The following is a 21,072-nucleotide window of genomic DNA, read 5'->3' as shown; positions in this document are numbered from 1 at the left end:
TGCCAGGCTATGTCTGTGATCACATATGGGCTGTCAAAGGCTGGCCTGTTCCACAGGCAGGTGTTTTTTATAGATATGCTTCTGCCTTCTTGAAATTTGAGTTTGAGTGTCTGTGGGGGCCCTCCTTTTGACACCCAGGGCAATTAGTTCACTGAGGGAAGCTCACTAGTTTTAGTGACAGATACAGTACCCTCAAAACATAAACTGTCTTTTCAGAATTTGTGAATCTGTTCTATAGACAGTCCCTAGGCTTAAAGATAGCTATGGGCACTTCTGCAATTCTATCTTCTGTCATCAGAGACAAAGGTCATGGTCGTTCTGCTGTATAGGGAAGCTTTAAAGCAATGTATTTCAGATGTATCTCATCAGAACAGATGATGGGCACTTAAAGGCTAAATCATTCCATCTGTTTCTCAGATGGAAGCTAAACTGCATTCAAAATTTTCACCATCCTAACAAGGCACACTTTTTTTTTTATTCCTGGGAGAGGCATGGAGATGGTTGGTATCACTGTAAAGTACCTGTTAGTCATAAGAACTTCTTAATGCACATAAACCCCCTCATTTCATACACTGCATCACAAAATCAGACAGCTCAGATAAACATTAGTCCATCCTCTGTGTGGCCTAGTCTGTCTCCAGATCATCTGTGTTTGTTGCTTTGAAGTTCCAGGGTCTAGGGCTCTGCCCACGTAGTCTACCCTTGGACAAAAACATAGTGTTGTCTGCTGGTCTATATTTCCTACCTTTTGCTGGAACATCCATTTTGTTCCTGTTCTTTAGCTAGAAAAGCCTTTTCTTATTTTAGAAATAACATCATGAACAGGAGGACTTGCTGATATGGATTATAGATGATGCAGTTTTTTGCCAGATTTTATTTCCCTTCCTTTTCCTATCTGCAGTGTGAAATCCTTGGCTTTTTGTGATTTAACTATTCTACAACTGTTATATCACCTTGGACTGCCTTCTTACATTGAACCAGGATGATCTGTCCTTCAGGTCTGTTCTTTATGAGCCAGCTATTTTGACTTCTCCCATTTCTCATTCTGTATCAGTGATGTGCCTTGTTTTTGTTAACAAGAGATCAGATTCTGCTGTGCAAATTCTATGTCTAAACCTTTGCCCTGTAGAACACGTGTCAATAAAACCCGTCTTCCTGTGCAACCAGCTTGAAGAAATGAAGAGCCAAGCTCTCATGAGATCCTCTGTAGCCACAGTTTTTTCTAGGAACTTCTTGAAATTCTTACTATGTGCTTGAACACTGACTGTATTCACTTCGATGTACTCAGTTTCTGAAAGGCCTTATTTCTGCAGGACAAAACAGTCTCTCTATTCTGCCTATTCAGGAAAATAGCTATCTTCTGCTTGTAAACCGCACCTCCCTAAGCAAAAGCTCTGGGTCATTAAGAAGAATTATACTGGAAAATATGAAGGGTATAGAAACTACCCAAGATTCGCCAAGCAGAACTGAGCTGCCATATCAGGACAAGCTATAAGATAGGATGAATCTCATTGCAGTAGTTGATATTCTGCCCAACAAGACCCCAGTCATAAGCCATAACATTGCTTACAAATATTTTTGTAACTTTTCAAGCCTCCCCTACTGGTGTTGTGTTCCCTAAATATTTTCAGGTGTGACATCTGTGGATTAGACCTCTCATTTGAGAAGCCAGTGTTTCAGCTGCTGTCCTAAGAGTGGTCATCTCCACACAGACAGTGGTAGTTGCTTTGTGTTCTCTGCAGTGCATGAGCTCAAGGAGCTGTAGTGGAAAGGAGTTGCATACCTTGCAATAAGTGAAGCTTTCCAGTTTGTGCATTCTGTACCTATAGTCCTAACTCTACACCTCCCTCCTCCCTTTAAGTTGCCATAACTCTGAATCCCACAGTGAAGACAGATAGAAGCACAGATATAAATGCTGTCCTATGTGTCAGAGTACAAAGCATGATGGAAAGTATGATATATACAAATCTCTAAACTTAAGCATATTACTTGGATATGCATGCATGTTAAGTGCATACACATAGCATGTCTTGAAGAAATTCAGTTCTTGTAAGGTAAGTCCTGTCTCTGTGTCGTGAACCACTGGTATTATGTCATAAATTTGCTGCTTTTAAAATGTTGTTTAAAATATTTAATATTTAATTGGTATGTCTGGACTTTTTTACTCAAACTGGGGAAAAAAAAAGTCAGCCTCCATCACTATATTCACTTGCTTTTATGGGCTGCTGTTCAAGAAACCTGTGCATTTCTTCAGGTCTCCTATATCACTCATTTGTCTGAGGTCTACTACATCCTTCCCAGAATCTGCTGTTAGTCTGAATGTTAGTTTTGTAATGATAGGTTAGTATCTTTTAAATTATGTCCAGTACTAATAGATAACTGTGTGTCAAACAGTTATTTCTCTATACTGTAGATAATCTAAAAAAGTTAAAACTGTAGGTATAGCTGTCAATTTTAGCACTATTGCCTTTCTCATCTGCTTAATCTACCATATTTCTGTCTCCAGTGGAAGACTAACAAGGCACTGATTTTGTAAAGGTCCAATGTAATTATTAAGCAGATATCTCTTAAGACCCCAAATCTTCAGTGGCTCCCCATGCTTTACTTGCTTTTCTAATCTTTGCATTTATCTCCCTTCAGATCTCAACATCTGCTGCAGTTTGCCCAGGTTAGTGAATTTTTCCCCCTTTATCCACTTCTGTAATTATCCTGTGCACCCATTTCTTTCTCAGTATACCTCAATATGTTGATCTGGCAGTATTTATTCTTAGCTAGATTGTCCACTCTTGACATTGGGGGTGGTGGTGGGAGAAGAAATGAATTATTTCCTGCTTTATACTTGTAACTGTTATGAAAGCATATTTAAACTGTTTTCCAAATAAGTACTGGAGAAGAATAAAAATCATAAGTATGGAAAGAATAGAAACTGAAAAGAATGGTTCTGGGTTTTTTTTAGAAGTAAAAGTGAATGACAGTTTACAAAAATATTTTAGATAGCAGCTATACTCGGGTACAAACAACAAGATGGTGTTGAAGGATAAGAGCAAAGCAATCTTTCTGAGGTCTGTGTAATAGTAGCAGATTGAAAGGTCTGAGTTACATTATTATTTCCTTTCTGTCAGCCTCTAGCAGCACACTAGTTAACGCACTCTTGCATAATAAAAGCTGTTCTGATAGCAAACAGAGCATATAGTTCAAAATCAGATTAAATTACAAAGGGTTTGTGTGTTTGTTTTTTTTGTTGTTGTTGGGTTGTGTGCGTTTGTTTTTTGGTGGTTTTTTTTTTTAAGTGCTATTTTAATGGTAAACTCAGCATCCTGCCTTTGGGTGCTTGAAGCATCTTGACCTGGATCAAACTCTTCAAGCTCCACAAGTGCCTGAAATCACAGTTGATGGTTTTTTCCTGCCTTCCTTATACAGAGTAAAGAAACTAATCGCCCAGTTTAAGAGAAGAACCTTCCTTCCCTCACATACAGACCAGTTCTTGTGTCTAGTTTCTGCTCCAAGAAGAGCTGAATAGAAATCCTCTTTGCTTTTTAAATCCTGTTCAGACTTGTGAATTTCTTTCCATATATTTTGAATTTTCCCTTGAGGAAATCCTGGAACCTAGTTCTTTCCATTTGATTGCCTGTAACTGTCAAGCTGTGAGCTATTTTTCAGGTTATTTTCTGATGATTGAGTTGAAGTTTGTCACTGCTACTGAGTGGAATATTTCCTAGGAAAAGGGAGAGGTGGTTTTGGATTGTTTCAGACGGGAAAGAACTGCACATAAATGTCTGTATCCTGAGTAAGGGCTGTATCTCTGTATGAGGGGGAGAGACTATCATTATAGTGTCTTCTTGTGTTTTAAATGAAAATATGCCTGCTTAATTCCTCTGTGCCCTGATCTGGTAGATATTTGGCAGTGTATTTGGGACTTCCATCTAGAACTGAGACTCTTGCAAGGGCTTTCTTCTGTGTTTCCCAGTGGAATGAGACAGGCACTTCACCCAGCTCTGTGAAAGCTGAGGTGCTTATCTTATGACCATCTCCACAAGTAGATCTCTAATATTGAGATATTACAGATGCCTTCAGAATCGTGGCGGCTGAACAAAGGTTTGAGACTCTGTTTTGGTTTTAGTCACCTAAGTCCTAGGTTTTAAGGAGTCTAGTCCTGAGACACTTGGTGTCACAAATTCTGTTGTAGAGTAAGGAAGTCAGCCTCTCTTAGAAGATGACAATAGCATTGTAACATGTAGGTAGATTAATAAATCCGTATTTTACCAACCAGTTAAGTCAAGCTAGTTGTTTATTATGTTGTTCTTCAAGGTAGGGAAGAAATACAGTCTTTATGTTCATAAATTTTAGAAGGGGCTACTGTAGTAAGTGCTGTCTTTTCACACAAATAGGTAGTTTTGTCCTGTTTATTGCCGATTCTACTGATGAGTTGAAAAACTGACTTGAGGTAACAGCACTATTTTGTAAAATGGAAACCCATCCTTTTGTAAAAGCTTTTCATTCCTCACTAATTACTTTCACTGATGCAAATACTTCCATTCTGATCTTAGTCCATCTCCCATTGTTTCTCTTTGCCTTTGTCATCTTCCTGAGTACTTACAGAACACGAGCTCTCTCCTGATGATTCCAAAGATCTCAAATCAGTCTCATAGCTGTCTTCCAAAACGTTTTTCAAGCTGAGGGGTACTTGCCTTGCTTGACTTCTAAGACCTTTAGTTTGACTGACTACTTACAGTCCAAAGAATAAGAAGCTTCTCCAGAGAGCAATTTGGAGCATCAGGATCAGGTTTCTGAATTGTCTCTCAAATAATGATTTTCTTTTAAATCAGTTAGGAAGACTGTCTGGCTAAGGCAGATATCTTAAGTTCAGCAGTGAGAAGACATCCTTTTGTGACATGCAAATGCTGTAGCTAACACAATATGCTATTAAAGGTCTTGCTTGTTGTATTATAGTGGTGTTAGCACTTCCTTCTTTCCACTTAATGCTTCATTTAATAGCTTAATACCCAGGTAGTCCCACTTGTCCTCCCACATAGTCAACTCTAAGCTTACCTTCAACTTTGCTTAACTCAATTGTTAGAAGCTAAATATATGCGCTGTATAAAATTTATGTAATATTTCCATCAATGTCTACTTTAGACAAAAATAAGGAAGGAAATTAGGTATTTAACTGAAGTAACTATAACTACTAACAGTTCTTAGTTTTAAAAAAAATCACTTTTGTTAGAATATCTTTGCACTTATTTCTGGACAAATAGCATATGCTGTTATATTCCTCTTCTCAGTATTATTTTGTTATTTTTATTTTTAAGCTAGGCAAATGAAGTTTGACCTTACTTGTTTGGAAGTCAAGGCTAAGATATTATCATCACTAGACAAAATAGTACAATAGATGTCTTTTTTTTTTAAGTTGAGGAAGACTAAACTGGATGTATAGCAGCAGACTTGTATTGAAATTTCAATTAAGTGTGCTAAATAAAAGTAAACCATAGTATAAGCTTTCAATTTGGTATTATAAAGAGGATGAACTCGCTATATTAGGTTTTAGTTCCTTCACTTCTATTAGATGCTTTGAGAATTCCATCTTAAATTGTGTTTAAAGCAATTAGCCAAAGTGTTTCTTTTAATGTCTAGTGCATACAATGTTAGTCATTGGTGGTTAATGAAATATTTTCTTGTTACTTTGGGTATTTGTACAGGATATCTTAATCCATTGTTTTGGTAGTCCGTAATTTCCTAATCATAGCATATTATGTAATATGCTCAATTTTTATAACCTGATAACACTTTATCACATTAGTAAATGCTGCAATGATGTGAAAAGAAGTATATTATGCTTCTAAATTTTAAGTGGTGATGTCAGGAAGTTGCTTCCTTCAGTTATAAGGTTACTTTTAATCAAATGTGTAGCAGTGTTTTACCAAAGTAGAGCTAAAAAGAAAAAGTTTTGTAAGTTGTAGCACTCAGTAAGTACGTATTTGGGACTACACAAAGACATCCATCAAATCACTTCATGAATCATAGAAAATAAGACTGGAGGTAACCCAGGACTTTATCCAATTTACCCAGTTTTCTGAGTACAAACTTATGTTGGTAAAGGACCTTTTAAAATAGTCTTATAAAATGTTTTTTCAGAAGTCAAGCTTATCAAATTTCTGATTATTGCCAGATCTTTCTTTTGGATACTGTACATATGGTCCATGTCTTTAATAGTGAGTAATGACCAAAATAAAACATAATAATTCAGCTGAGGCCTTACTGGTACTCAGTAGTATATGAAGTTCACATCGTATCATGAATTACTTTTGCAATATAATGACATTATTGGAAGATGCTGAAGTTTAATCTGCTAAACTTTCAGTTCCCTTTCTAAAGAGCTGTTGCCAGATCTTTCTTCCATCTTGTATTCATGCATCTGATTTTTACCTCATGTAGTGTTTTTTTAATATTATTTACCTCATAATGTTTTCATGGAAATTAATCTTATTTATTTCATGCTATTAACTGAGATGCCAGGTTGCCAAGATACTTTTGAATTTCAGTCTTTTTCTTTACAGTGCCTGCGATACTTATTTGATGGAACTTGCAAATTTAATAAGTACATTCTCTCCCTTTCACTGTCCATAACATTAATGAAAATGTTAAATAGCAGTAGATATAGGCAGGTTTTTACATAGCCTTCTTTGGCATAGTCAGTTTTGCTTTTCCAGACACTTGAACATCTTTTTACAGTTGTTCCATTTAAGTCATGTATTCCAGACTGGCTTGTAAGAATTGTTATGTTTGAGAAAATTTCAAAATACTGGCCAGGGTCAAGTTTTGTTACATCTTCCTTCCCTCTGTTCCAAACCTCAAGGTTTGCTACTTGCCATTTAATAAAAATAAACTACGGTGGTTTTTCTCACAAATCTGTGTTGATCCTTAGCTTATGTTACCTGTTAGATGTTTATGAATAGTTCTGATTTTGTTCCCTTTTCTGCTGTTCCAGAAAGTCAAGTTAATGTGTACGATCTATAACTCTCTAGGATTTGCTGGTAGTAGCTGGTTTTGGATGTAGTGGCTAGCTGAGTTTTGAGAGTAAGGCAGGCCCAGGGAACACTGCTTTGGGCCACGAGGAGTGGATAGAACCAAGACTGTAAGTTGTGGGTAGTAGTCACAAATGAACAAATTTAAAACATGCTTAAGATGGATAAGTGATCTAACAGTTTAACTCTCAGCCCTCACGCGTGCATAACACTTCAGTTCTTACATATCCCTGGCTTTATTCCTCACCCTCGCTCTCAGTCACGGTGAGTTTCCCCAGATACGTGCGTGCCTTTACCGGTCTTGCTGCTGCCGCCCAAGCCACACCAATCCACCAGTGTCCTTGCGCCCATTTCTTTATGCTGGCTTTTGTGGCTTCAGTGGATCCAGGGTCTTGGTACCTCCAGGGGCTACAAGTGGAGGGCATGACCTGAAGATATCCTGAGAGATGAAGTGGAATGGGAGAGGGGAAGAGCAGATGTCACGGACTGTCTTGTGCTGTGGTGTACGGATTGTCCCCCATGCCTCAGGCTTTTCTCAGCGCGCAGCATGCTTGCTTGCACTATTCCCTGAATACATTTCAGGCCTACCAATTGGCACTCGCTCTCTCAGGACCCCAAAACTGGTTTAATTGTTTTTAAAATGATTAATACTTGTGACTTGAAATAGAAAACCTGTTTATTGGTTAACAACCATTGTCTTGGTTTCTCCAATGTAAGTTATATGCTGTTGGTTGCCTATTTCGATCTCTGGGATCATAGTCATCCTTCACATGCTCTTGAAGATAACACTAACGGTTCTGAGACTCTATTTTGTTTGTTATTTAGGGCAAACTTCTTCAGGACTAGCTATTTTTGGGGTGAAAAAGCAAATACTATTTCAATTATGTAATTGTCAACCTGAGTTTCTCTAATCTGGACTCCTAACCTTTTTTTATGCTAAATAGGCTTAACAGTTAACCTGTTAACTGTTATGTTCAGTTTTGTTTAAGAAATTCAGATTATACTTGTTCTGAATCTTCATGATGTGTGTATGGATTACTCTGTTTAATCTGCTTTACTTAGTGTAAAAATAGAAAACTTCCTGATTTGCCATGTAATGATCACCTTGTCTTGATTCGGAAAATTGGATTGCACAAAGAGAACTTCAAAGTAATAAAAAGGCTGTGCTAGTCTGGACTGGTTCGCTTGGGCAAAATGACAGGCTTTTTCTACATCTGGAAAAATCAGACCTGCAATTTGGCATGCACAGAGATCTCATGAGTGAAGAGCTATCTATGTTACTGAGAACAGGCAAACCCCACAGGGACATACTTCGGTCTTCAATGTGTCTGTGTGCCTGGGTCCCCGATTTGACTGCTGCAGATAATGCCTAAAGAGTCCCGTAGCTACAGCCTGTATAGTTCTGCAGTGATGAGAGCGTCAATGCATGAGATGCTGCCTTAGAAGGTTTACAAGTAATTGCCCACCATGGGATTTTTGAGTATTTCTATCAGCTAAAAATCTGTGGAAATATGAATCTCATTTGAGCCCCTTCATTATAAAAAACTTAGGAAACAAGTTAACTTACAGTTACAAGAAAAGTTCATAGAAGAGTAGCACTTACAGTACTGTATTTTCAGATATTCAGTTAATTATATTGTTGTTACTTGCAGCTTGCTTAATGACAGTATCACTGAAGATTGGATATGCTGTTAAGAATCAGAGGGTCACCTCTGAGATCACACCAGGTTGCTCAGGGCTTTGTGCACTTGGGTTTGGGACACCTCGGAGGAAGGAGACTGAATAAGCTCTGTGGGCAGCCTCTGTCACTCCCTGCTGCCCTCCTGGGGAAAAAGTTTCTCCTTACATGTAGTTGGAAGCTCTCTTTAAGGTTAGGGTGTGCTTAAGAGCAGTGAAAGCTAAACAAAATAAATACTAATTTAGATATTTGAAGATTGAGATGAGTAGCAGTTATTTTCCTATTGAAGGGGTTGATTGAACCCAGTATTTCCCCCGTACTGATTGAAGAGGACAGCGTTTCACCCGGAGTGCTGCTTTGAGAAATCCAGTTACTCAGCTGCAGATGTAGGGTTAATAGTTATCTAGATGCAGAGCTTTATCTTACCTCTTGAAAAGCCTCTGGGGAGTGGATGAATCAGGTCTGCTAATTAAACAAGCTGGAGGCTGCAGAAACATTGAAGTAGAACAGGTAACAAGAATGGCAGAAAATACCTCTGCTTCTTTTGCTGGCTGGACCAGCAGGTATTGGCAGGCACACAAAGGCAGAGGTGGGAAAACTGTCAGCTTTTCCGCTTCTCACCTTCGACAGAAAAGGAGTAAATAGAACAACTTATCTTCTATGTTTAAATATAATACTAGATGAAAAATTTCATCAGATTCTATTCCCAACTGTGTCTTAAAGCAAAGGGAGAAACCCTCAGAGGTAGAAAGAGCAAGCATATGTCTCCAATTGAAGTTGTTATTCAAAAACAAACCAAAACCACTAACCCTTATTTTTTATTTCCTTTCTGACAAAATCAATTATACTGGACAAATTAATAATAGATTTAATAGACTTTCTGTGACATGTAAACAAAGCCCAGCTGATTTTATGCTTAAGAAAATCGCCATCACTCAGCGAATCCTGTTTATATTGGAAAAAAAAGGCTCTGCCTGTGTATTAACACTCAGGCCAGGAAAGAATCTTGACTATTTTGCTCTAGAAGTGTTTACTAAACCTGAACTTTCCCATTTTGTAGATGGGAAATTAAGGGTTCTCTAGTATGAGATGCGATCGCATAATGAGAGTAACAAAATTGCTGTGCAGCTTTTGCTACCCAGGTCAGTCAGCCTGTGGTCAGACCCTCTCAAATGTTTTTACTACATCTTTATTTAAGATCAGTTTCTTCTTTTTGCTTCTTCACACCTCTGAGGCTTTATAGTTTCTTGTTTGGAACAAGTTATGAGCAGAGAGATCACAGAACAACATCTAATGCCCGCTTCGGTGTATTTGGTATTGCCAAGCATGTTTCAAATAGTGATTGTGCAAAAATAGTCTTTCTTATGGGTAATTACTGGTCTTCATGGTTGATTAAAAAAAGCCCACAAACAAAAACCACTGGGGAGACCAGAAAGAATATTAAAAAAAATTGGAATCCATCAAGCCAGTCTTGTGACTTTTTTTTTTTTTACCATGACTTAAATGAAAGGTTAGAATTACTGACCCTGGTAGTTCATCACGCTGTAGTCGATGGCCTGCTGTCAGGACCCTCGCTCAGTTGCTTTAGTTTTTTAGGCTGAAGTGGCTGTTAAATCATTCTTCCAGTCTGCCCTATTCATTGCTGCTGTAGCTGCACCCTCTCCGAGAAGTGCTTGCTGTTGTGTTTGGCACTGCAGGTGGTTCCTGCTCTCCTTCCTCCTTGCCCCTGGAGGTCATGGTGTGATGGTGGGTATCAGGATGAGGCAGTCTGGAGGGCCTCTCCTACCTGCACTCCGTGCCACTCTGCTGCTTGCTCCTGCCCTGAGCTATACTGCAAGCTTGGTAGCACGTATCTCTGTCTTAATGCACAGAACAGTACCGCAGTGATACTCACTGATGGTTCAGCACCTTCAGACCTGAGCACGTGCCCCGGCCAGTGAAACAAGCAGTTCTAGACAGCTCTTGTGGATTCTGCGTTATGTTAAATCTGTGACTGGTAAATTAAACGTGGTTGAGGACAACGCTTGTAGCTTCTCTTCAGTTTTCTTTGTATTAGACATAGCTTTGTTGTTTCCTTGAATTAAATTCCTTAATTGTGAATAAAGCAACAACACATTTCAGATTGCTTTTATTATATCGGACTTAATACTGATAAGCCAGTGTAAAACTTACTCTAAAATCTGTAAAAGCAGTAGTAGTTGACCATTTGTAGTCATATTTTTAAATCTGAAATTCACAGATTACTTCTGTTTAACTCGAGTTTTCTAAGCTTTATCTTCCTTTTAATTCTAAAGCTAATTTATTTTCTCAACTCTCTTTAAACAGATGAAGCACGTAAAAGACAGATTTGGTGACAGTGTGCCAGAAGAAGTGCTTCTGCTGTGTCTGGGCATTACTTCAGGAGTTGGCAGATTGATCTTTGGCAGAGTTGCAGATTATATTCCTGGTGTAAAAAAAGTTTATTTACAGGTATGTCTTCACACTGTTCTGAAGGAATATACAAATTATATTCTGAAGGCTTTGGTTGTAGCCTTACTACTAAGTAAGCAGAATTAACTGACTGGAGATTCAAATTTGAGAAATTCCAAAACTCTAGGAGACTTAATGTATGGCTTTTGATACTAGGAGCCTTAGGTGCAAAGTTCATTAATCTTTTTTTTCTTCATTTCTTCTCTTTTTAAACTAAGGAAACATGTCTACTACCTGCTGGCTGTTTTCAGCTGGGAATGAAAGAAATTACTAATCATTAGCATGTGAGTGAGAGAACCTTTGGGGATTCTTTAGATTCTGCTTTCCCTTTTTTATCCCATGATTTCATAATGGTTGCAGAAATATTAATTTTTTCCCCTATGTTCTTCTGTTAAAGATTTTGGATCTCTCTTCTTGATTTTTGATAGGTGATAATTTGGTGTCAAGTATGGTCTGTGCATAGTGCACGCTGGTAAAGCTATGGGAATGTAAGAGGTGCTTAGCTGAGAAGATTTTGCCAAATGAAGGGTGTTAACTTGCAGAAACTGTCACAGCTTCTGGAAATGGGGAAGCTTGGGGATGAAGAAGGATATGTACTTTTTTTTCACTCCACACTTATAAGTTGGTTTTGTTGTGGGGTATCTTTTTTTTTTTTTGGGGGGAGGAAATCTTTAGTTAATAACTTGGCACTTTATCAACCGCTGGGTGTTTTTTTTTTTTTTTTTTAACATGAATAACAAGGGAGACATCTAATGGCTATTATTTGTACTACATGATTGAAAACAAAAATTGTTAGGCAAGAACCACTTTTTTGGAGGTGGCGTATTTGTTGATAGATAAATTTAGATTTCCTGATGATGGGGACTGCGACTGTATCTCATTTGCTTGCATTGATTTAATACCTATTGTTATGCTTTGAGGATATGTCAATATTGAGATAAAAATTAAAAAGGCAGTATTGAGATGTTACACATGATTTACAACTCACAAATACCAAACCTGCAGCAAAACTACAAGCTTTCTTCTTTTCCTTGAATAGCTAAAACTGAAAACCATGGACTTATGTTCAGGGCATCAGCTAGGATGCTTCTGGGTACTGTTAGTTTTAACTAGTCTTAAGTAGGAAAAACACATTAACTTTTGCTAAGCCATGCCCCAGCACCTTCAGCTCTCCTGTTTCAAATCAAAATATTTTGAGGGAAAGTGAATATTCAGCTCAAGTGTTATTCTGGATTGTCCAACAGTTCATACTATCGCCCTTTGTAATGAAAAAAGTATTTAAGAATTAATTTTGACTAATGCAAATGGAAACTCTTTCCTCTTAGAACTTTACTGTCTCACAGTTGAACAACTTAACAAGAGTTCTATCCAGCATCTTTCTGTTCCTGCATTCTTTCTTATGGACATGTTTTGCTGGATTTTGCTTTATAAATTCTACCTTTAGAAACAGAATGATGCATTCTATCTCTTCTGTGTACAAAGTTTAGTGATTCTGGTTTTAGTCCTGCTTTTACCATAATATGATAATACAAAGAATCTGGTCAACAATATCTTGTTTATAGTTTGTGTACAGAAAACCACATTACTACTTAGACAGAAACTCGTCTCAAATATTTGTGTCTTCTGTATCGGAGTACACAGAACTGGTAATTTCTTCACCTCTATCCTTAAGTTCCTATAAGAAGCCTAGTTCTTCAGTGTTTCTGTTTCTGTGCCATACTTAAGATGCTTCACAACAGTTTTTCTTTAGTATGCTAAATAAAATACAGTATTCAAAAAATTGTTATGCTGACCTGAAAATCAAGTTTAATCTGTCTGCTTAAAGACTTTTCCTAATGATGTAATTTATTTGATGTCACTTATATATATGTCACAAAGTTGTGATGTCTAGTAGTTTTTAAGTGACTTTGTCTTTCTTCAATGGTCTACAAGTGACCAATGCATAATGCAGATGTCTTTTTTGGAAAATGTGTATGTGCAGTTAAGTGGGACATTGTTTTCCTGTGCTGACATATGGATGCTGCAAAAGCAAAACTCTTACCTTTTTTGTTTTCTTTTTAACTCTGATTCATTTTGCTGAAAGACAAAGTTTTATTACTTTAATTTACAACAAACAAATAATAAGCTTAATCTAAGACTGTAATATAAAAAAATCTTTGTAAGTGTGCACAGCTACAGGAATAAAGCAAGATACCTTTATGTGGAAAAATCGAAATGAGACTTTCAAATGCCACCTCTATTGAACAGAAGCACCCTGAAGTTATCACACTTAACACTGATATTTAAGTAAAAATTGCAGCAGTGAGAAATCAGTTATAGTGTTTTAGCTAAATTAAACTTTTGATATTTTTGTGGCTTTCATTTGTGAAAAGTGCAGAGGTGACTTTTTAACAAAAGTTGGTGCACAGCAAATGACCTTACGTAATCACATCAGGATAGTTGATTACAAATGCATTTTGAAAACTTTGTGAAATGGTTTTTGGAATTTCTTTGACTGCATGTCATGACAGCTACATGTTTTTGTTTTTATCTTGGTATGTAATTTCCGATGGTGGTAATCTGTGGAGACTGCTTACATCTATTTTAAAGTAAATATAGGCAGATAATCTGCTACAAATGCAAGAAAGCTCATCTGTTCCCTTAATGTTTGCTGATTTGATGCAACATGGTTTTATACTTTTTCCTTGGTCATGTTTAGGTGGCCTCGTTCTTCTTCATTGGCCTGATGTCTATGATGATTCCACTGTGCCATGCCTTTGGAGGTCTTGTCGCTGTCTGTCTCTTCATGGGCCTGTTTGATGGGTGCTTCATTTGCATTATGGCTCCTATTGCCTTTGAGCTTGTTGGGGCTCAGGATGTCTCCCAGGCCATAGGATTTCTGCTAGGACTCATGTCAATACCTATGACAGTTGGTCCACCTATTGCAGGTAAGTACAGCTATGGTCTGTAGCTGTAAATACGTTTCTATGGTTGCAGGACTTCTTGGCCATATTTTCTGTTCCTACATCATATGCAGTGCACTTACAGTGGAATTTTTCTCTGTATGTGCTCCAGAATATGTGGTGAATTTATCTGTTGCTCATGGGTTATTAATTTATTGTATTCTTTAAAGTTTGCTTCACTCCTTAAGTTATGCAGATGAAAAACATTCCTCAAAAGAAAGATAGCTTTCCAGTTGGATTGAGGACCTGACATTTTCCATGCTGTTGAGGTGACGGTCTGTATGTTGATCGTGTTACAGAAGGACTCCAAATTAGAATTTGAAAATTAATTTGACTCCAAAATTTGCTCATGCAAAAACAATTGCGAGAATAAAAGCTTCTCCACTTACTTTAATTGTTTCTTATGAGTAGGATCACTGGCTTTTTTCGTTCTTTGATGGGAGACTGACAAAGTACAGGTTTAGAAGTTGAAAACTGGAAGTACTTTGGGAGGTGGAAATAGTTTAAGCTATAATCCTTACCACTGATGATTTTCAATCCTGATTTACCCTAAGGTCTTGTGAGTGCTACTGAAAAGATAATTACTGAAACGTAACCGAACTATGCAGCATCATGAAGAATAAATTTTAAAGCTAGAACAGCATAGACTAGGTGCTTCCTGATCTGGATACACTATCATGGCTGTTAAAATTAAATAGAATTTGATGAGAGCAATTACAATGAATTGTTTGAGAAAACACTTTTTAATAAGAGGTTACCAGGAATGCAATATATGCAGTATATCTAGAATAAAATTAAGAGGCACCTTGATCAAAGGCAACCGTTACCAAACAAGGGAGAATTTCTCTGAGTCATTGCGAGATTCAAGTGCTGGAGAAGCCGAAATGAGCACCTTTCAAATGGGAAGTATGGTAGATGTTTTTAACGATGGTTGGTAATTAAGCAGTCAAGTGGCGATATACTGAGTTCTCCGTTATTTGGAGTCTTTAAGGCAGTTCTGGAATACCTTTCTACCTATGTGTACCGATATTTGGCTATTAGGTAGTCAGATTACTGGTTATGGTAAACTGTGCCAGCTCTCAAGTTCGAATCCAAAGAAAAGACATGGGTTTTTTGTAGATTCCAAGGCCCTATTATTTATCAGTGTTAACTTTCTGTCTGTCCAGGTTTGCTGCATGATCACCTTGGCACCTACGATGTAGCATTCTACCTGGCCGGAGTCCCTCCCCTTATTGGTGGAGCTATATTATGTTTTATCCCCTGGGTCCATGAACGGCAGAAGTTAAAAGAAAGAGGAAAAGCTGTTGATGGAGAAACTACTGAGAAAATGCTGGAAAATGAAAGCCCTTTGGTGCTGGACACTACAGAAAAGCCAGACAAAGAAATGGAATCAGGTTTTTGATGCTTTCTTTTCCTGTACCAGCCTGACCTTCTTCTACTTAAGCTAGATTTGTACTTTTTGGCTGAAGTTACTATATGATACTGAAGAAATCTTGAACTATTGCTTAAACTGCAAAACTGCTATAAGAATCTTTTATACCATTGAACTTTTTTTGATGAGTCATTGAGTTTGATTTCAAGCCACATTTTCAAGGTATTTGAAGTTTTGTAGCATTAGTGTGTATGTGTGTAGTGATTCTGTGTGTGAAGAGGATATTTTTGTAATTCATCAAAACCTATTTCTGGAAGCTTGAAAGCTGTTTTTTGGTTCACTGATCTAGGATTCTTCAACAACTTCTACGGTCCGTCCAATGCAGGCACACCTGTGGGTGTTTATACTCGAAAACGTAGTAGCTTTGATGACTGATTTGAAGTTTCTTGTGCTGTTTTACAGTTTTCTGTAATTCTATACCATAAACATCAATATGCATTTTTTTGATTCCCTTAACTCTTGCTGAGGTCATTTTGCATTAGAAAGCTCAATTATTAAACATCTGGGTTTTATTTTCTTTAAAAACCTCAGCCTGCTCAGTTTGCTTAAACACTCACCTGTTTTTGCATTCACCTTTTCACAGTGGCCCAAAGAACATTAAGGATGAAGTTTTTGATGGGCACAGTTTTAAATATGCACAAGCTAAGCTCCCAGTGCAGACACATTCAGAAGTAAAGCTGCTGAATGCTAGACTTTTTTTTTATTTGGTGAAGGCAATACTATTAGTGTGTATGTATATATTTTTTTTTAAGCTGAACCTCAGAAGCTGGTAATTTTGAAATTGTACTGACAGTAATACTTTGGAACAGTATTGTGAATTAGGCTAAATTTAAAATTATTCTGTTGTGCTTGTTAGGTTCTTTTTTTATTCTTAAAACAAAGACAGCTTTAAAGGATACATTCTAAGTGCAATAATAAGTTGTTTTTAACATGGAAATATACACAAGCTATTAAAATGACATTCAACAAAGATTTTTGCACTAAGTGAACATGCAGGTTTATTATTATAAGTCTTTACAGCTGTGTTCAATTGCATCTAGGATATAGCTCCGTATTTTATGCAAATATAAAGAAATGTCTTTGCATGTCCTATTTCTTGCCTAAAGTACTAAACATATGTCCCTATTACTTATGTATTCTTACGTATTATGCACTGTTTGCCAAGCAGGTATTTCTGAAAACCTCCTTCTCTGAGAAGTATTCGAAAGCATAATACTTGGAGATGAAAACACTGTTTTTCAGTTTATCATAAGACACTTCCAAGTACATTGTTTATTTATGGATGAGGATCAGCAGTGTAGTGGAATACTTAAGCATTCTTTTTCAGGTCCGTTCAATAATACTAACTTTTGTTTTCTTGTTTAGAAGTGTCATAGCAAAGAGTAAACTAAATGTGGTCTGAAGACAAAATGCACATTTGAGTGCATTTTCTTAATTGGTAACAATGCCTGTTCTTTCCATAAACCGTGGAGAGGCATACTGTTTTAAAATGATAAACCTCATTGTCTTTTCTATTTTTATTATTTTTATTTCTCCAGAGTTGTAGGAAATTGTTCAGAAAGCCCATGTATGTTTGTGATATAAAACATATTAGCAATACTCTTGCATAGAATGTTTACATCTACCAACTTAAAACCCTTTAAATATAATCATACAAAGCATTCTAATTATTGGAGACCAAAGCTCATACCTTTTTTATATTGCAGAATTTAAATCCCTGCTTTACACGAGTGAGGTTTGAAAGAATTGAATCTTAAAATGTTAGAGGTGTGTGGGAGGGACTTGGAGGTGGGGGACAAAACCCCCCACACCGATCTGTAAAATCAAGATCCCTTTAGGTTCACTGGGACTTTTGCTTCTGTACCTCGTAAGTACTTCTAAAAATTTCATTAGAATATTCATAGTATTGTTAATTAAAATGACTACAGAATGCTGCCTTCATTACAGAAAGGCTGTTAATGGCCTACGCTGTTCTTGTCTGGAGTTACTTCTGTAGAACATGTTATTCAGTATTATCTTCTATTTGGGCAATGCAAAAGGTGTTGAGTAAGTGTGGTAAAAGCCTCTTGTTTCCTATTGCTTTGTTAAAGAAAAATTAGTATTCATCACAGATCTTAGATTTCATGGGTTTTAGTGTTGAGTTTTTAACTAAAAATGAAGCTGTTTTTTAGCACTGATGCAATTTGAAATCATAGTGATCGGATATCTTGATGTAATTGTGACATCTTCCTGGCTTGCTGCTCTGTATCTATATAAATTATGTGGGACAGAATGTAAAATAATTGTTGTTAAGTTTTAGAAATGATACAGAAATAACATAACAATAGTATGGATTAATTATTGTCACACCCTTTAAAAAATGTATCTGTTCATAACAATCCAAACTCTCATATTTGAGAACTAAAAATTAAATTATGCTCACAAATACGAAAGACGGCATTAAAAACAAACACCAACCCTAAACCCCCAGATTCCAGGAAAGAGTGTATGGTGAGTGACTAATTGTTTAGGAGTGATTGCTATGTTAAAAACGGCTAGTGAATGGGATGTCAGACATGAGCAAACCAGAGTTAGGGGTAAGGAAGCTGTGCTGGTGTGGTGATGTTGGAACAATAAACCTGTTTCTGATGCCAGTGCTTGTTTTACAACAACGCTAACATTGGAAAGGCTTCAGAAAAAAAAGACTTTTCTGAAAAGGTTAAAAAAAAAAGTTAGTTAATGCATGAGAATTCTGTTTGTGTCTTTACTGTTGGCTTGTATCTGTGGGGGAAATGTCCAATACAAAATGCTTTGTTGGATCTAAGCGTAAGAAGATTGTGTCCTAAAGCAGTTAAAATGAAAATAAAGTTCAGAATGTTAGTGGCAAGGCTAACTAACCATTGAGAAACTTTAGAGTTACTGGATTTTGTATGCCCCGAGGTTTTAAAAAATGAGGTTAGTTGTCTCCCTTCTTAAAAAAACCAAACAAACCACAAACAAAACCCAACCCAAAATAAAACACAAACCCACTAACACAAACAGCAACTACTTAGTACATTTACGAAAAACTGATTAATATAGAAATAGTTGCTATTCGGAAAACTAGGAGAGAAAAGCACTGAATATTCAATTTTGTTTTGACTGAGTAAATGCAAATAAATTTTTGTAAAAAAAAATTAATTTCAGGTGTGAAAAACTGTTCCTGGGAAACCAGCTGAACTCATATTTTGATGACCTAATTCATGACAGAATTTAATCTTGTTTGGGTGGAGGGTAGATTCTTAAATTAAAATACTAGCTTAGTTAAAGAAAACCCTTAAATCATTTAGATGTATCTTGAGGACACAGTTCATAGAGTACTTGTCATAGACATTGCTCTCCCATTCTGTAAACAGAATAATTGTCTCTTTTTCCATTTTGAATGTTTGCAGGGTAAGCTTCAGAAGAAATTGGGTAGAAAGGGGTTCACTTAAAACGGCAGTGTGAAATCTCCAGTCCTACTTGGTGCTGTAATTTAATATACCATATCTTGAAACCAAGACTAATTTTGAGCAAGGGGTTGCTTTTATGTATAGCAGTAGGTATGAGAGCCTTGTAAATCTTAATATAGCTGTTCAGCAAAGAGTTTGAAATTAAGAACCTGAAGGGTTTTCGTTCTTACATCTAAGCTATGCAGCGATATGCAACGTATAATTTAATTGTTGGATTCATTTTGACTATGTTAGAAGACCTGTATAAGTCTCAAACCAAGACTTTAACATACTCTTTAGTTAGAATTTCTTTCATCCAGAGCTTTGTCTGTTTAGCATTAACATTTAATTATTTTTCCTAAGCTTATTTTCAGCAAGCATTTATGGACCTTCCTAAATTGCTCACTCGAGTCAAAGATGACCCAGCCATTCTGTGGCTGTCCTTCAGGGTATACTCAGTATCAGATGAGGCAGACAACTGACATTTTTCTCCTTTGGCTCTTCATGCACAATGGCTCCGCATATACATTCCCCCTTTCCCTTTGGAGACACTGGATTGTCCAAGCTGATGCACACCATACTGGATATGGATAGGACCTCCCAGCTTTCCATCCTGAAACTGCTTCCCTGCATTAAGCCTTCTGAATAGCCATAGCCTGACAGACTAGGCAAGTTTTTGTGAAGTGGGAGATGTGAGGTTGAATCAACTCACGAGAGTGCTGAATGCAGTTCTCATGCACACTAGATGAATGATTTGATCACATGCTTATGATGTAAAAAACGGACACTACCATTTGAAAGCAAAAAATGTCCTGCTCAGTTCCTTGCATCAGGCTAGCACATGCCAAAGGGACAGAAGATGCTTCCTTGCAGCCCCCAGGAAACTATCTGGGGATGGGAACCAACAGCACCATCCTTAGGATCATCCTTATGGGTCAGTTTAAGCAGCCGGGTTCTCACTGTGCTGGCATGGGGCAGCCCCCTGCTTCACTGCTTGGCCCCTGCTTCGCCGCTTGCTGGCGGGAGCCCATTTCTCTGAGCAGGGAGCAGGGGTGCTGCCTTGTTTGGGGCCCAGATTCCTCTCTGGGGAGCTGGAAGCGTTACAGAAGCTGCCTTCTAGGCATCTTAACTCTTCCGTCCGAACTGACCCTCTGATATTAAGAGTGTGTGTGTGTGTATATATATAAATACAATGTATTTTGACCAGGGCATACACAAACGTTCTGTACCTAACTACAGGAGCTGGAGCACTGGAGTGTGGCAGGCAGCTGAGGGAAAAGTAATTATTTTCGCTTTGTGTGTTTCACTGTTGACAAGTACAGCACCATTACAGTTCCAGACACAGCCTGTGAGTTTCTAGCCATGTATACACTGGCATATTTTCCGTATGCCTTTTAGTCTTATAGATACATCTATCTCTATAGTGTCAACATTCTTATTGTTTCAGAACTGTGTATGCTAAGGTTAGAGTGATTTTTATACTAACATGTGTGCTAATATTGGTAACTGACATGTTTAAGTATCTTTATAGACATCATATTTTGTATGTTGTTTTTGATATTAAAGGATATACATTTTGCTAGCCTTACCTCTATTCTTTAAAGTTCTGCTGTTAGAAGGGTAAGAAATGGATGTCTAATATCTTTCATGGTGCTAAAATAACTGTGATCAGCCTCAAATTATTCAGAATAAAGATGGTAGTTCTTAAGTACCCCATTTGTTACTAAATGCATCATTTTTAGTCTTGTTCTCCCATAAAGCTTGTCATTTCTTAAAAGTAATTGTGATAATTGAGTCTGATGTGCAGACTTTTATACAGAAGTCTTTACAGCTTTTATTACCACTGTGCTCTGATTGGAATGTACCCATTACACTTGCTCCTAAATTAATACATGCTGCAACCAGTTTCATTCTGATTCCACTGACAATCCATTTTAAGACCAATTATTTATAAACCTAAACTACTGACTTCCAGAGTTAGGTGCTTCTGAAAATTTCATCTGCTCTGTTTTCCATTCTGGGGTTTAATATCAAACTTCCAGAACAGTTGCATTCACAAAAGGCAGAAGTAAAATTGAGG

The 21,072-nt window shown here is 37.2% G+C and overlaps 1 protein-coding gene across 3 annotated transcripts in view; it reads left to right on the top strand.

Moving 5' to 3' along the window:
- The window catches only part of SLC16A10 (solute carrier family 16 member 10), a 71,511-nt gene extending 50,738 nt beyond the window's left edge, over positions 1-20,773 (top strand). Inside the window, exons 4-7 of one of the 3 annotated variants that reach the window (XR_008732728.1) lie at positions 11,026-11,169; positions 13,868-14,096; positions 15,278-15,705; positions 19,356-20,773. Coding sequence is in view for 1 of the 3 variants with exons in the window: in XM_055713447.1 (XP_055569422.1) it covers positions 11,026-11,169; positions 13,868-14,096; positions 15,278-15,513 (609 nt within the window). In the remaining 2 variants the exon portion in view is untranslated. Of the gene's footprint in view, positions 1-11,025; positions 11,170-13,867; positions 14,097-15,277 lie in introns of all 3 variants that reach the window. The other 2 variants (XR_008732727.1, XM_055713447.1) reach the window with 2 other exon arrangements.
- Positions 20,774-21,072: the final 299 nt, after the last annotated feature.

This window comes from Falco cherrug, chromosome 6 (genome assembly GCF_023634085.1).
Source record: "Falco cherrug isolate bFalChe1 chromosome 6, bFalChe1.pri, whole genome shotgun sequence".
Classification (NCBI taxonomy): domain Eukaryota; kingdom Metazoa; phylum Chordata; class Aves; order Falconiformes; family Falconidae; genus Falco; species Falco cherrug.
This window is presented reverse-complemented; position numbering and strand designations above follow the sequence as displayed.